The sequence below is a fragment of the Furipterus horrens genome, unplaced genomic scaffold (assembly GCF_987537825.1).
Source record: "Furipterus horrens unplaced genomic scaffold, mFurHor1.1.pri manual_scaffold_10, whole genome shotgun sequence".
In the NCBI taxonomy this organism is placed as follows: domain Eukaryota; kingdom Metazoa; phylum Chordata; class Mammalia; order Chiroptera; family Furipteridae; genus Furipterus; species Furipterus horrens.
In genome coordinates this window covers 35,438,471-35,456,235 of record NW_028327180.1, presented here as the reverse complement: position 1 = coordinate 35,456,235, position 17,765 = coordinate 35,438,471, and the positions used below count along the sequence as shown (strand labels likewise).

General features: G+C 38.9%; 1 protein-coding gene across 2 annotated transcripts in view; it reads left to right on the top strand.

Moving 5' to 3' along the window:
- Positions 1-540: 540 nt before the first annotated feature.
- FZD3 (frizzled class receptor 3) overlaps positions 541-17,765 on the top strand; it is a 71,805-nt gene continuing 54,580 nt past the window's right edge. The window contains exons 1-3 of one of the 2 annotated variants that reach the window (XM_090288322.1): positions 541-663; positions 4,130-4,190; positions 7,864-8,406. In XM_090288322.1, the coding sequence (XP_090144448.1) occupies positions 8,218-8,406 (189 nt within the window). In that variant the 5' untranslated portion in view covers positions 541-663; positions 4,130-4,190; positions 7,864-8,217. The remainder of the gene's footprint in view (positions 664-4,129; positions 4,191-7,863; positions 8,407-17,765) is intronic. The other variant, XM_090288323.1, reaches the window with a different exon arrangement.

Sequence of the window (17,765 nt, the reverse complement as noted above, 5' to 3'; positions counted from 1 at the left end):
ACAGTCTCCACCTGTTCACTAAGGCCTTGGCAAAGAGGATTATGTACTGTTCCAGGACAGGAACCCCCTGCCTGCTCTGTTGTGTTAGCGCGGAGCTCTGTAAAGGCCAGTTGCCCACCTCTACCTGCATTCAGTGCCACTCTCAGCACTCGGTGACCCGCCTCTTGACCACCTCCAATGCCCGGGTCCCGCGGTCGGCATTCTTGTTCTCAGACCAGGTTTTGGTGGTTTTGCAATAATACTATTATAACGATGAGAGTCCCCGCGCTGTCTCAGCAGGGGAGGGTCGGTTTTGCAAAGAGTACTGTGCACATTTAATAAAAAAGCTTGCAGAGCTGGGGACGACTGCGCAGGGTTACCACAGTACAGGGCATCACTCCGGAGGCGAAACAGAGAACAACGAAGCGGGAAGAGTCTGCCTCCCGCAGCGCGGCTCAAAATGGGAGCGCTCGGCCGAGCCTGTGCAGCGCGCCTGCGCCATGCGTGCGCGTGCATGCGCGCGCTTCCCGGGCCGCGCGCCCAGACGCTCGTGAAAGCTCGCGGTCGCTGCGGGGTGCGCGCCGGCGGTCCTTGCTCGCTCCGTGTACCTGAGGGACCGGCGGCCGTCTGCGGCTGGCGCTGCAGCCCCCCGCGCCCTTTGGAGCTTGGGCTCCGCGGTGTGAGGTGAGCACCGAGGCGTGCGGTCTCCCGGCCGGGTTAGCGGGCAGAGGGCCCTGGGAGTGTGGGGAACGAGGAGGTGCCGCCGCGGCTGCCCGCTTCTCTCTAACCCTGTGCTGAAGAGCCACCAGCAGCCCGGGCACCTCCTCCTCTGGGATCGTTCTTTTCGTCGCGGCCAAAACAAAAGATTTCGACGCCGGGCTTTGGCGGGGGTCAAAGGGGCTTCTCAGGATCGATGGCGGGCCAAGGGGATACGGAGAAACCGAGTTGGGGGCTGAGGGCTGAGATGGGCAGATGCCCGCGGACATTATTAACCCTCTGTGTCCTCTGCCCGCGCTGGACAACCTGTGCGAGTGTAGAGCGAGGCTCCCTCTCCGACTCCCCCGACCCAGACTGTCCGCTGGGAACGGTGCCCGGAGCCCCCAGCAGAGCCCGCTGCCTTGGTCGGCGCCGCGGCGGCGTGTGGCACTCCCCGCCCGCCGGGAGCGTGGGTGGAGGACGCGGCGGCCCGCTGGGGGAGGACAATGCGCGGAGGGCTTCGGCGCCCCGGGCCCTGGGGGTGGGCCGACGACCCACGCTAGAATTCCCCCTGCCCGGACTTCGTTTCCGCCTTTGCCTGAGCTCGTATTCCCATACCCTAAAAGTTGTCCCCTCCATCCCATCAGTTTGCGAAGTCGCCCTTCCTTCCTGAATGTCTCCCCCAGCTGTGCCCTTTTATGCTCAGTGTTTCCCACGGCTGGGTGCTGCTGGGTCATAAGCAGATGGCCTCTGAAATAAAGGTGCTGTTCCCGTATTTCAGGGCATTTTCACATCTTCCTAGAGGCTTTGTAAATCTCAGCGGTCTCAGAGTTAGGCACCTCTAGGAGAAAGAGCCGCCCCCCCATCCCCCCGAAGAAAAGCACATGCCATTAACTTATGCACAGGCGTAGACTTGAAGTTGAAAAATACCTGCCCTGGAAGAGAGGTCCAGTGTCCTGCCCAGTCTAAGTGGGCACTTGAATTCCTGGTCCCTGCTGAATTCAGGGAGGTGCGGCAGCGGCGGAGCTGACTGGCCGCTCTATACAGGACTGAGTGAGTGCCCCATAGAAGTATCCAAACAATCTCATTTTTGTAGAAGTAGTTTGGGTAGACCTGTGATGTTCATGTTTGGGAAACGGGCCACTTTGCAAATCCAAAGAGCAAGGAAACAAAGACCTGATCCTGAGGGTGTCACCTCCCTCCTCAGCCTTCGTTCAGCCCTAGTGACAGTCTAAGGAAGGCATCCTTACTACTGTTAGGAAGAAGCAGTTCCTCCTCAAGACAATGCTTTCCATCCGTACTTTTCAGCGAATCAATACTGTCTTTTACCTCCAGAAAGAAAAAGGGGGGGGGGCATTTACTTGAACTACCAAACCACAACATACAGATGAAAAGATTCGCGGTTAGGCGAGGAGGAAAGAGGTGTAAAAGCTTAACTGGCCGGGCGTGGAAGGACAGAGCTGAAGATAAAATATGAATAAGATGCAGCCCTGCTCTTACCGTGTTGTCTTTTATTAACTGAAAGAACATGTGCCTCCTCCCCCCACCCAATGCTTTCAACAAGCAGGAAAACCAGTCATTCCTGGAGCCTATCATCCTACCTTCTCCCCCCACCCCCCCATCGGCTGCTAATATTCTCTGCCTCCACGTCTTTCCGAAATTTGTAACACTGCCCCATTGATGGCTACTGTGTTCTCCGGAGCTTTATTTTGTGCTTTGAACATCTAGGTGGATGTTTGGGGGAAGTTCCATGATTGAGATTCTTGAGGCAGGGAGGGTTGAGGGAATTGAATAGTAAAGTTCACATTCCTTCTTTGCATAGTATCATGTGGAAGCTTTATCATGGGGGAAGGAGAGATGAATTTTTAACTCACAGTAAGAGCTCTGTTTCCCTCTTGAAGGAAAAAATGTCTCTACCCAACATAAATGTCATATTAGTGTGTTAGTAAAACCATAAGATTTTATCCTCAAAACTTACGAGCACAGTAGTTTGTTGATGTTAGATTGGTATTGATTTTATTTTTGTTAGGAGACCAGAAACAGCTCCTACCTTATCTTGATCCTCTTGTACAGGGAAAAGGGGTGTTGGCCTCAAAACTGGTTTATCCCTAAAACTCCAGGATTATAGCACTTAAAGCTGAAGCTGCCCACAAAAAGAGCAATAACACAAATAGAAAGCATGGTTTGGAAAACATGTACTGGAGAAATTATTTAGTATAGATTTTTTAAAAAATGTGCGGCAGGGTTTGAGGAAAGGAAGACTTTTAATAGTGACATTTCCTTACGCCTAGGAATAAATGTTTGAAGAGTAAGAACCCTTCACTGGCTAGAGAGGAGTTTTAACTGATCGTGTGTCAAAAATGACTTCTCTCTCTTTGCTTTCCAATTCATTATGCTGAAAAGTATCGACAGTTTGGGTGGATCCAAGGAGCGCATTGCCAATAAAGTTTGACATGGATATAACTTGGCTAGTGGGCTTAAAAAAAAGCAAATACTGTTCTCTACATTTTATCTTACTGAAATAATTTTATAGTTAAAGCATACAAACCATACAAGGAAGCTGGGTCAGAGTTTCAGCCCCCCCCCCCTTTTTTTTTAAGAATCTGGCCATCTTTTAACTTTGCACTTTTGTTTTCAGGTTAGTATTAAAAAGATTTGCTTTTCTTAGTCTTAGAAATAATTTGTAATTTGTAAAATGGACTGGATTTTGATGCCCACCATTCATTTTAATTTTGAAGTTAGATTTAGTTGTTTTTCATGTTTTTTAAATCCCCATCACTCAGCACATTGGAAGATTAGTCTGTTAGTTGTAATCAGCAGATGACAAGATGGACTTTAAAAATTAGACAAAGTAAGAAAAATCAGAAAATAGATACTCTGAGATTAATAGGAATCTAGATCCTATAAATTAAATATAAAGTTATATAAACCTTCCTTTAGCAACAAGGAGGCGAATTTTGAGAATGAATTTATTTTTTAAAGAATAAGATGTGCAGAACAAAAGGCCAACGACCACATGGGTTTTAGGAAAAGGAATGTAACACTTAGAGCAGTGAGAATGCTCTGAGAAAATATTTTGTCTCACAAGACAATGTCCTTGAGAGAAAAAGCTCTGTTAGAGGTAGTCATTGCTAATTCTTGTGATGCATTCTTAGAAAACTGAGAAAAGACAAAGAATATTCCTCCTGTTTTCACACTAGAGCCACTGTGTGTGAGGCAACCTTTAGGTGGTTATTTCTGAACTGGAATTGCAAAATGTTGTCTACATATATAGGGTGTCAAGAAAATTAAATCTAAACTGAGAATGATGAAAGGGATCACTTTCTGTACAGAGAGTGTAAATTGGAATAGAATTGCTGAACATAATCTTTTGTTTCAGGACCCTCTTGACAAGCCCTCAGGGCCCACTTTTGTCATTGTTTCTACTGGGATTCAGCTGCTTTTCTCTTCACAGTTGCCACCTCCTGTTCATTGGGTCTGGCTTTGCAACCAGCCTGGGAAGACAGCATTCCAAGGTTGTATCCCGGTCTCCTTTATTGCCGTCCTTCAGGACAAATACTAAACTTGTTTTAAGGGCTTTTACTTTTTAATTATCTAAAGAAAACTGCTAATAGGAGAATATCAGATTCCAGATGTTACACATTCATAAAAATTAAAATGTAGGTTTAACTGTATCTAGTCCTTTTTGTTTTCCGATGGAATGATAAGTAACTTTATCTGAAATTAGTTTTTTAAATATCTTACGTTGCTTTAGGAAGAAATGAATGTGCCTGTTTTCCCACAGGAATGGCATGAATAAATCGTTGCTGTATCACTCACTTTTTGCTGGCCCCTGGCTCCTAAAGCTGTTCACTTCACTTATGTTAACCCAGCTGGTCCCTTTACTTAGTTGAAATTCTGCAGACCTTTTTTAGTAAAATATACTATCAATAAGAATGATAAAACAACTGTTAACCTTTATTTAACAAGTTGCTGTATTTTGGTAGGATCTGTTTGGGTCCGGAATCTTCTCTATGGTCTGCATGTCTAGAACCTCAACTTACAGCTTTTCCATGGATGACCCTACCTTTTGAAAAATGACTATTGCTACCCACACTCACATGATTCTGATTAGAAGCAAATATTTCATTATATTATCAAAGAGTAATTTGAAATACACATTAAAAAAATTTTTTTTTAAACATATTTTATTTATATTTAGAGAGAGGGGAAGGGAAGGAGAGGGAGAGAAACATCAATGTGTGGTTGCCTCTCACATTCCCCCAACTGGGGACCTGGCCCGCAACCCAGGCATGTGCCCTGGCTGGGAATTGAACTGGCGACTCTGGTTCCCAGGCCAACGTTCAACCCACTAAGCCACACCAGCCAGGGCTTAAAAAAATTTTTTTAATGTGTATACCATTTGAATCAGCTAATTGGTAATAGTTTTTTCAGTATTGAAAATCTCATATTTGCATTTTTTGTTGTTAGTCAAGTTGAATATCTTTTTATGTGTTGGTTATTGCATTTCTTTTGTAAATCCATGTCCTTTTCCCATCTTTCTATTACAGTATTCTTTAGCTGCTTTTATTTTAAAAATTCATTTCATGTATTATTTTTGCTAAGCATATAATTATATTCAAATATACTTATGCTCTCTTAAGTTATTCTCTTTCAGGATAGCATTTCTCAAAACATAACTTATGGAGCACTTGAAAGAGTACCTGAGATAATGGTTAGAATGCATTTTATTCTATAGAGATTCAGAAATCTTAGACCTCTGGAGGAATCCATGAATCTACTACACATTAAAATTAGAGACCTTCTAATTTGGGGGACATATAAATTCTTTACTATTTCTACTCTTCTTATTTTTTGTCTCACTTCATTTGACTTATTTATTTTAATAATCATAAATATAATCTTGATATATTAAGATTATTTTCCTAACCCACCCTAACATAATAGAGTTTACAAAAGTTTTGATATGGTAATATGTGTGTCTTAGGACATAAAGGAAGCTTATAATATGGTGGGGAAGTTTTACTTCCAAATCAGACAAAAGGAGTAATTGAGAATAAATCAGGTAAAATAGATGGAGTAGGAAAAAGTGTTAAGGGGAAGTCTCATCTAGTTTTAAAGACCCAATGGGTATTGCTCAGTTTCTTCCTCAAGTTTTATATGGTAGTATTCTTTGAACCATAAATTTGAAACCCATCACTTCTTGAAAAAACATTTGTCCAGTGAAATATTTGAAATTCTTATTATTATATACACATTTAATAGGGAGCAATGTTCCCTTTAATTTTTTTTAGTTGCAAGCAGATGAACATGCTGTATAAGCAACAAACTACAAAGACTGAACTTACATGGATGCTTTAATGCTGTGACCTAATAAAGCTTTCAGGAGTTATTTGACACATGTTTAATGATATGCGTAATTGTTATGGTGCTGCATGGCCATTAAGCTTAAATATAAATGACTAATATCAGTTTTCTATAACCAGATTTCATATTTCTGGGGCCAACTTGAAGGAGGAAAGAAAGGCATGCCAAGAAACTCTTAAAAAGATTTTTGATTTAGAGATTTTGGTATAGAGAGGCATTTGGGGCAGGGAATGGTCATAACTTTAGTGTTACTAATTCTAGAGGTCATAGACTTCCCTCTTCTTCCACTTCTCAAGAAAATTTGGGACGATTTGGTTATTCCTTTACTTTCTCCAAATAGTTTTTTATGCCTAGTAATTCAAGCTTGGGATGAAGAGGTTCCAGTCATTGATAATCAGTGCAATGCAGGACAGTTTCTTGCCCTGCTTAAGCCGAACCAGTAAGGTCTAAGCTGGTATGAGCCCTAATATTTAAGTTGTCTAATTAACCTTGGTCTCTGAGAATTTCTCAACCTGAATTTCTCATGTTTTCCCAAACAAGGCTCTCTACAACAAACACAGAAATAGCCAGTGCATATGAAACAAAAATAAAATGAAATATGAGCAAATTTAACATCATCTCTAAACCAAATAAAGTATTGTAACTGAGAGTATGCTTTTTTCCTACCAGACCTGCCTTCAAATCCACCCACATCCTCCCAATCCCCAAACAATATAAGTATTTTGCCCCTAGAAGAGTAGTGGAAAGTCAGAGATTCTAATGCTTAGTGGAAACGAACTGGGAATCATTCCTAGTCCTGCTTTGACTTTCTAGTGATTATTTCTATTCTTTGCAGCCTGGCTGTGTGTATTGGAATATTTGTTGGTCAAATATTTCAGCGTCTGTGCGTGGCACTAAATTTTTGTGCTATCTAAAAAGATGATGCAATGTTGGAAAAATTTCCTGATATTACTTTTAGAGCATTCTTTTTGCCAGACTAATATTGGTTGATAAAGGTAGCCTTTATATAAACTAATTCAGTTTAAAAAATTCCCAGTGTTTGTTGCTGCTTTATCATTTATACTTTTATATACTTTCCCTCATAATTTACTTCTGTATCATTCTTGTTAAGAGAGGTGATATTTTCAGGAAGAAAATTCTGAGTTCAGAGAAGTGGCATGTTTTCATTCACACAGCTGCTAAGAGGCTTGAATCCATATTTTTTTGTTTTATTTATATTTTCTCTCTTTCAGATACCTTCTGCCAAATCAACTAATGTAAAAATGCACTATTAATGATTAAAATACATAAAATAAATTTAAAATTCAATAACTTAGATTATAAGTATGGCAGCTATTTAAATAACATTTAGGACAACAGCATGAATATTTTCCAAAATGGGTCAATAACAGCTTGTGGGAAATTAAAAATTGCTATCAATAAGACAAATTAAACCATATGTTATATAAACAACCGAGGGAAGAAAATTTGCCTTTAAATGCTGGTTTTTAAAAAACTTGTCAGTTACAATTGACATTTAATATTATTTTATATTTTAAATGCTTTTTAAAATATATCTATAACAAATGATAAGGTAGAAAAACTATACTATATCTTTATGAGATACCTATGTATCTTATCTGTTAGGTCAGTATGCTTTCTCTCATCAAAGGTTGTTTATTTTTCTTTCTGATAGTTAATTGTCAGTGTATAAAAATGTAACTTTTTGTATATTGATTTTGTATCCTACAACATTGAGCACATCAAAGATTTTATATCAAGTCTACAATATTTTGAGAGGAAATGACTAATTTCTCTCATTTTTAAAAAACTACTTTTCAGATATTTCAGTCAAAGGAAGAAAAAGGAAGAAATAGCTCTTCTCCTAAGATGGAATCTATCGTTTGGGAATGCGGTTGATCAACTCGATATGTTGGCCAATTGTGCCCTATGTAATAAAATGAAAAGAAGAGACAAGATGATGTCATTTTCCCGTATTGTGAAACCAAAAACAAATGCCTTTTGTGAGACCAAGCTAACAAACCTCTGACGGTGCAGAGTATTTACCTGTTTGGAGAACTTAATAGTAAGATATAGAAGAAGTACTTCTTCAAGCTGAGACCTGCAGGTGTACAGATATCTAAAATACATATTGAATAGGCCTGATCATCCAAATCTCATTCAGATCCAAGAAGGATGGCTATGAATTGGATCGTCTCCTATCTTTGGCCTTTGACTATGTTTGTGGGGCATATAGGTGGGCACAGTTTGTTTTCTTGTGAACCTATTACGTTGAGGATGTGCCAAGATTTGCCTTATAATACTACCTTCATGCCTAATCTTCTGAATCATTATGACCAACAGACAGCAGCTCTAGCAATGGAGGTAAGATAATCTATTCTTTGACATATCTTAGAAAATGATTCTTATGTTGTCCTGTTAACAAATGTGTCTGATAATTAATGGAAAGAATATGTTATTTTAAACTACATCTTGTACATTAAAAAGTTCTGTATTTAGGTTCAGACTCGTAAGAGTTTGAAGAATTGATGTTTGGGGAACGTTATCTGGCTTGTTTTTTAGTCATACTTTTATAAAGAAGCTTGAAACAACTAGAACGTGGTAGGTAATATCCATTTAAAAGTTTAAGATTGTCCAAGTTTTGATCACATCTTTTCTGTTATTTGGCTGGTAATAAAACTTTAGGTATAATATTCATAATTTAGTCATTAAGTATTTCGCCCTGGCTGGTTTAGCTCAGTGGATTGAGCGTCGGCCTGCGAGCTAAGTGTCGCTGGTTCGATCTTCCAGTCAGGGTACATCAGAGAAGGAAAACTCTGACTCCAAAAAACCTCCGCTGCCTTGCGGCATACCTCTTCAGGGGAAAGGCTAAGGGAGTAAACCCCGACAGAAAATCCGGAGCCGGAGTCCCTAAGGCGGTTTGACGTTGTAGTCAACACCGGCAACTCCTGCGGCGCACCTGAAGCCAAGCTGTATTGACTCCGTCTTTCCCTTGGACCCTTCAGCTGCGAAGAGAGCGGGGGTCTACTGCATGGGCAACAGCAGACCCTCCATATTACCCTGCCCAGGCTCTGTAGCTTCAGCGTCATCGCAAGATGTTGATTCAACACGGGAGGAGACAGATACGGTGTCACTCCCGAGTCGGACTGCACAACCATTCTCGGCGGTGCAGATAGACTCTTAAGAAGCTACACCATCGTCTCTCGAGACGGACGGCTGCCGACGACGACGGAGTCATTAAGTATTGATGGTAATGTGATTTTGAAAAGTGTGTTTTTTGTTCAGCCTTTAGGATGGTGGTTTACAATATTTGAATTTTCTTAAATGCTTAAAATGATTTCCTGGCCTTACCATGTTTACATCAGTTTTTGTTTTTGTTTTTTAAGAACAATAACTCTGAAGCAACAAAAAATTTTTGGTGTGTGAATTATCTGTTCTTGACATCTCAGGACTTCATGAAAATTTATGTAAAGTTTTTTAATAGTAATTTTTTAGGCACTTTTAATGATTTTATTTTAGAAACTATGACAAAGTAATGGATATAGTTAATAATAGGTTTTAGTAAGTATATATGTGGTTCCATACTGGTTTAAGAATTATGGACAAGGCTATGTTTACCAGATAAGAACAAGGACACGGTAAATGGTGGCAGTAAGGGAGCATAGTTTTTGGATTTGGACAGACCTGAATTCTAGTTCTATCACTTTCTAGCTGGCATGTTATGTGAACTTCCCTTACCATAGTTTCTTTGCTTGTAAAATGGAGTTAATAATCATATAAGCTTTTGTAAGGTAGAAAATGAAAATACTTGTATAAGGTACTTGGAAGATAGTAAGTACTCTAAAAAGTGATAGACTTTACCATTTACCCATTTTCTCATATTAATGTAGTTATATGATACACATAATTTACAGAGAATGTTTTGTACTTTAGTCTTTAATCCATTGTTACAATGCTTTCAGCAAATTGAAGCCTACATGTTTTGAAATTCTTCCTTTTATAATATAACTCAAAGGTTCAGTACTTCTAAGTAGACTAACGTAAATCTGTCTGGGAAAACTTGTAGAAAGATTATTATTCATAGATTTAGAAATGTAAAGGGCCTCTTATATATTCCAAATATTTGAAGCTTTTATGGAGGTTGAACAAAACATTGTCTGCTCCTCCTCTGAGCACACAAGGTCTAACTAGTAAAGGGAGATTTGATAAAGATTGTCAGATTAGGATATATGAATATGAATATGGGTATTGGTTTAACCCTTTGAATGCCATCTGTAATTCGATATTTGGATCAACATGAGAAAAATTATATCAATATATAACCTGAGGTACAAAAAAGAGAACAAAACATAAAATATGAATTATTCCATTGTTATTTACATTTATAGCTATCAAAAAGTCGTTGGGAGCGAGGCTGTCACTTTTGGGAAAATTTGTCAGCATTGGTCACAGCGATGTTGGCATTCAAAAGGTTAATGCAGTAATGTGGTTCCAGGCACTGTAGCCCTGTTGTGTATTAAAGCCATCAGTTTTCTCACACACAAAAATTGAAGTTGGAGTACTCTTGTTTTTAATATCATTACAAGTTAGTACAGCTCCTTTGGAAAGCAAAGTGGTAAGCGACTCATAAAGATATTTGTACTGATTTGGACTCACCTTTTGGCTGTGCCATGTAGTAAATTTAAGACTTTGGACTGAAGTCACTTAACATTCCAGAGTCTTGGTTCCTTCATTTGTGAAAAAACATCAATAACAAAAATATCTCAGAGGGTTGTTAGGATTAAATGAGAGATTTATAAAGTAACTACCACAGTTCATGGCACACAATAGGGGATCTGCAAATGTTGATTCTATTCCAAATTCCATTTCTAAGTGATCCTACAGAGAAAGTACTAGAAAGATGATACTTGTGTTAAGCTATCTCTATTTTCTTCTCAAATAAGCACATGTAGTCTAGATATTTTATTGGAAATGAGGTTACCTCAGTTTGAATTTCACACATCCTAGGGAGAGCACCTAAGTGGGTAATATTTTGTACGAGAAGGCTCTAGTGATTTGAAGTAATTAATATTGGGGAAGTTGCTTGTATCATGGTTGTCATATTAGGACAGTGATGCTACACTGACAGAAAGACTCATCTGACAGTTTAAGAATGTGAAGTTTCTGTAATAGTAAAAGACTTAGCTACTCAGAAGTCAACACACTTCCAGAGGGAAGAATTCTTGGGTCCTTAGAAGGACTTATATCTATTGATGACACCCTTCATCCAGGAATTTGGATACATTTCTGCCAGGAGCAAGTAATTGGAGCAGGTAATCCCAAAACACACTTGAGTGTTCACAGTGGAACTTGAATTGAAGGGCGATTTCCTAGGTGTAGCATCTTTTAGCAGGCCCAGGCTTCAAGCCTGCCTGGTTTATTCCTCTTCTGATGTTTGGTGAGTCAAAATAAATGCATGCAACAGGATAGTAAATGGGAGTGAGCTAGGATGCACAGATGAGAGAAAGTGCAGGATCTGGTTATCTCAAATTTGATTACTTGCAATCAGCAAGTTAGGTGTTCTTTTATTGTATATAGAGACTCAGTCTGTACTTCCATTGAAATTGGGACATTTTTAAATAATAGGATAAGTATCAATTTATTAAGTTGGAAAAGAAGATATTGTTAATGTATTTATTTCTCTACCCTACCTTCCAGAACATGCACATCTATACACAAGCACACACGCACTAAATTTTTATAACTAAAAAAAAAGGACTTTATTTGTTTATTTTTAGAGAGAGGGGAAAGGAGGGAGAGAAACATCAATGTGCGGTTGCCTCTCACACACCCCCAACTGGGGACCTGAAACCCAGGCATGTGCCCTGACTGGGAATCAAACTCATGACTTTTTGATTCCCAGGCCAGCACCCAGTCCACTGAGCCAAACCAGCCAGGGCTAAATTTTTATAACTTCTTTTTTTTTTTTTTTTTTTAATATTTATAACTTCTTAACTTGATGACTTTCTTTTCCCCTTGAGTATCATTGGCTTTTGATAGGAAAAAAATTCTTATTCTTGAGTTTCTCAAACCATTTTGAGCTCTTCGTACTTCTAAGTAAATTTTTGGGAGCTGTACAGCATGGACAACAAGTTGTCAGTACAGTAACTACCTTTACCAGCCCACACGTTATCAGGTATTTGTGGCTTTAGTGGTAATAAAAGAGATCTGAGGAGCCTTTACTCCCATCCTGAATAACTAAATTGAATAGTAGAGGAAGAGTTTAGTGAAAAAAAAGTACTAGAATGGGATGAAAAGACTTGTTTTCTGCTAACTAGTTCTGTGGCTTCTTTGTGTTGGTTTCCTCTAGGAAGTGAAGTTTTCCCTGTCCATTTTACAAGGTTATTGTTAAGATCAAATGATATAGTCATGTGTATGTTAAAGAGCTTTAAAAAGTTAAAGTGCTCTGTGAATGCAAAGCATTCTTTGTTGCCTGTCACCCTAATCTCTTTGGGAGGTTGAGTGCTTGTCTACTCTTTTTTTTTTTTTTTTAAGAGAAACTAAATCTCTGTGGGAAAATTAGAGGAAAAACTCCTGGGATGGTTTGTGTTTGCTTCCATTTCTTGTTTTCTTTTGTCATTCTCATTAAAGATTTTCTATAACATGGGAAGTTGGCAATGGGACAGACTAGTGGGAACACAGAGCTAAAAGCCTGTCTGAACATCCTTGGTATCCTTTATGGTTCTTTAAAAATAAAGGATGTTTGAACCAGTCTTCCAGTTATCCAAACCCAAATTTTAGCGCTTTTTTTCTCTAATTTTTTGTTATGGAAAATTTCAGTTATATAAACACAGAACAGTATAATAAATGTCGTATACTCAGCATCCAGCTTTAAAAATTATCAAATTATAGCTAGTCTTGTTTCATTTATGACCTCACACCCAACTGGTTACTTTGAAGCAAATCTCAAGCACCATAATTTCATCCATAAATATTTCCATATATGTTTTGGGTTGGTCAAAAAGTTCATTTTTTTTCCCCCCTGTAAGATGGCTCTAGTAGCACTTAGTTGTCTTTAACTTCATTTGAAACAATTTTGTTAGATTATATTGCGACAGCTGTCATATCAGTGTGCATTACAAAAAAAAAACCTAATCAAAATTGGTGAATTTTTGTGTAGCTGTTTTAATATTGAAGATAGAAGAAAATACACATTTTCAGCATGTTATACTTTCTTATTTCAAGAATGGTAAAAATGCAATTGAAATGCAGACAAAAATTTGTCCAGTGTATGAAGAAGGTGCTGATGGAATGTGTCAAAAGTGGTATGCAAAGTTTCATGCTGGAGATTTCTTGCTGGACAGTGCCCCACTGTCGGGTAGACCAGTTGAAGTTGATAGCAATCAAATCAAGACATTAATTGAGAACAATCAGCGTTATACCATGTGGTAGATAGCCGACGTATTCAAAATATCCAAATCAATAAAGTTATTGGTGAAAATCAAAAAATGTCTTTTATTTTATGGAAAAAAACTAAAGGAACTTTTTGGCCAATCTAATAACTCTGTACAGTAAGGACTCTGAAAATATATAAACACCATATATTTATTACTTCCTTAATATTTTCAAATACACAATTATGTACAAAGTTCTCATAGTGCTTCACATTTTTCTGTAGTTGACTTTCCAAATCAATTGAAAAGTCTCTTTTAATATATAGTTTCTCCTTCCCTTCCCCCCTTTCCCTTTTTCCTTGTAATAAAGATCTTTGCCCTGTAGAGTTTCCCATAGTCTTTAGTTTGCTAATTGCATCCCTGTGGTGTTATTTACCATGCTCCTCTGTGTCCTTTGATTTCTTTTTTGGGGGATGGAGTGGGGGGGGGGGACACTTCATAGGCACATAATATCGAGTTGTCATTCTATAATTTTAGCAGTCATTGATGATTTCCTAGATCAATAATTTTATTTAGGGTTTGCAAAATGGTGATATTCTAATTTATCATCTTCATTTCTCAGCTGGAATACTTTATAAATAGGAACCGCCCTGGCTGGTGTAGCTCAGTGGATTGAGCGCTGGCCTGCAAACCAAAAGGTCGCTGGTACAATTCCCAGAAAGGGTTGCTAGCCAGGTTCACAGTTGGGTGTGTGGGAGAGGCAACTGATTAATGTATCTCTCTCACATTGATGTTTCTCTCCCTTTCCTTCTCCTTCCTTTCCCCTCTCTCTAAAAGTAAGTAAATAAAATTTTTAAAAAAATAAATAGGAACTTCCTCTCTTTGACTACTAGACTCGTGAGTTACTTTTATGTACAGTTTACATGTGAAAGACAGGATAAATATTCAATACCTGATCATACTCCTTTATTAGTTTTTAGGATAAGTTGATCTTCAAAGGTGGCCAGTGAAATCTTTTTTTTTTTTAAGTATCATTATAAACGCATGGATTTTTAACGTATTTGATGTGTTTCAGTTCATTACAATTATTATTCTTATTGGGGCTCAATCTATTCCATCTTTGTTAGTGGGAGCCTCTTCAAGGTAGCTCCTGAGTTTTTTACAGTACTCTAGTGGTTTCTAATAGCTTCTTTGCTTTCTGGTATGATCTAAGTCCATTTCATAAAATTCTGCCTCAAATATTTGTTTATAAACAAATTTGAACTAAGTTTAATGACTTAGTTGGTTTTATTAAACAATTTACAAACAGGGCAACATCTTATCTAGCAAGCAGGGATTATACAAGATGGAAGGCTTTAGTAAGGAGGGCAGGGCAAGGAAGTTACCAGCAAGGAGCAATGAAAGTTCATTGGAGGAAAGTAAGAGTTTATAGGTGATTATGACTTCTCATCGGTTGAGCTGCACTGTTTCCATTGGCTGGTGTAATTGCTGGGCAAGAAGAAAACCTTCCTCTTGCTGGAGTAGTAAAGTAGATGTACTTACTGTGCAAGCACATTTTTCCAATTGGTTGGGGTCTGTAACTGGATTAATTGATTAATTGATGTCTTCCTATTTGGCATAATTGGCTATGACTGATAATACTTGAGAGCTCCCTCTAATAGGCCTTCTTAGCTCTAATTTTATTGAGCTCTAATTTTAATTGAGGTTTCCTTTATTAATTTTCACACCTTGAATCATTAGTTTATCTAGGGAGCATTGGTTCTTTTTAGTTGGAAAGGATATTTAAAGACCACTATCTGGGTGCTAAGCCTATTGATACTAGGTTAATCATTTTTAGGCCTTTTCATGGACAGAGCTAGAACTACTTTTTTTTTTTCAGGAAGTATATCATACCCATAGACATGGACTATGGGGTAACGGGGTAGAGATGGATGTGGAGGAAGGGATGGGGTTGAGCAATGGGGGAAAAAGTGGAACAACTGTAATAGAAAAAAAAGTACATCATAAGTTTTTACTGATACTTTCAATTCAAATAATATTGCAGTTTTTATTTAAGTGTTATTTTTGTTTCTTTTTTATAGTGAAGCTTTATTATACACATTGTATAATTTCAGAATAATTGCAATATTATTACAAACAATATGGTTACTAAAAGCAGCTTAAGATTTTTTTGGTACTTTTTGTTCCTAAGGGTGTCTTTTACCAAGGATATACAATCAAATACTGTGTTTTCAAGTTAAATACTTCTTATCTGTGGTTAAACTCAATTCACAGTTAGGTTCATATGTTTCATTTTGGTTTTGAGGAATGACAAATTCTTTTGGTTTTAATTTATTTTATTGTATAATCATGTTTTAAAACTTTATATGTAGAACAAGGTACATTTCAAGATACCCAGTTTCTGGCTTTCTCACCTCTGTCGTGTTCTTGTTTCAACCTAAAGGTAGTCAGTGAAAAATGTTTTTGTTTATACTTCCATTAAAAATTGCAAATATAGACTTCCAGCCAAGATGGAGGCGTAGACAGACTCGCTGCATCTCCCTTCGCAATTAAGAAGGAATAAAACTTCCTCAGAACTAGAGACAACCAGAAGTTTCAGAAAATTGAGCTGCATGGAAGTCCAAGAAACAAAGATATAAAGAAGAAATACTCATTCAGACAGGTAGGAGGGGCGGAGCTGGGGCAGAGAGGACGCGGTGTGGTGGCAGCAGATGCGGCAGCGGCGGCAGTGGCAGGCTGGCGGAAAATGCAGTTACACATTTTAAAAAGTGAGGAGGGACACCTGGGGAGCATTCCCAGCCCCAGATCAGACCATTCAGCTCACAGTCCCAGTGCTGGGGAAAATACAGCCTTATTGCTTCTGACTGTGCAAACCACTGGGGGTTGGGATGGAGGAAGAAAGTGCTGGTCTCTCAGCAGAGTCTGCTTGTTTAAAGGGCCCCCATGGTCCTAGAAAATCCGCAGACCCACCCACTCTGGGAACAATGGCCAGGGCAACAGCTAGAGGCACCAGTCCCGTAAGGAGGTGGGAGAGGTGCCTGGAAGATGGGCAAGTGATGAGCGGGCCGCATTGTTCCCTCTTGGATCCCTCCCCAACAAAGCACCATAGTGTGGTGAAATGGGTCGCCCTGTACTGACAAATACCTAAGGTTCCACCCCTTACAATGTAACAGGAACGACAGCTCTACCTAAGACACAGAGGCAAACAAACACTGGAGCCTGTCAAGATGAGGAGACAGAGAAGTATGACTCAAAAGAGGGAACGGATCAAAATTTTAGTGGGAGAACTAAGCGATGAGGAGATAGCCCACCTAACAGATGAAGAGTTCAAGACACTGGTGATAAAGATGCTCACAGGCTTGACAGATATGCTTAAGTATGGCAAACACATAAGGGAAGAAGTGAAGGTTATCCTAAATGAAACGAAGGATAATCCACACAAAACCAATGGTGAAGGAAAGGAAACCAGGGTTCAAATCAATGATTTGGAACATAAGGAAGAAAAAAACAGTCAACCAGTACAGAATGAGGAAACAAGAATTGAAGAAAATGAGGAGAGAGGCTCAGGAACCTCTGGGACAACTTTAAATGGGCCAAGAGCCAAATCATAGCAGTGCCAGAAGGAGAAGAGGAAGAACAAGAAAGCTTATGTGAAAAAACAATGAAGGAAAACTTCCCAAATTTGGTGAAGGAGATAGATATACAAGTTCAGGAAGCACAGAGTCCCAAACAAGCTAGACCCAAAGAGGACCACACCAAGACACATTTTAATTAAAATACCAAAAGTTCAAGATAAAGAGAGAATCTTAAAAGCAGCAAGAGAAAAGCAGAGAGTTACCTACAAAGGGGTGCCTATAAGAAGACTATCAGCTGATTTCTCCAAAGAAACTGCAGGCAAGAAGGGACTGGCAAGAAGTATTCAATGTGATGAAAAGCAAGGACTACTCTATCCAGCAAAGCTATCATTTAGAATGCAAGGGTAGATAAAATGCTTCCCAGACAAGGTAAAGTTAAAAGAGTTTGTCACCACCAAGCCATTATTATATGAAATGTTAAAGGGACTTATTTAAGAAGAGGAACATCAAAACTATGAACATTAAAATGACAACAAACTCACAACTATCAACAAATGAATCTAAAAAAATACAAACAAAATCCAAGTAAGCAAACCAGAATAGGAACTGAAGCATAGGTGTGGGGATTATTTGGAGGGTTACCAGCTGGGAGGGGGAAGGGAGTAAAATGGGGAAATGATGCAGGGATTAAGAAGCATAATTGGTTGGTACAAAATAGACAGGGGGAAGTTTAGAATAATATAGGAAAGGGTGAAGCCAAAGAACTTACATGCAC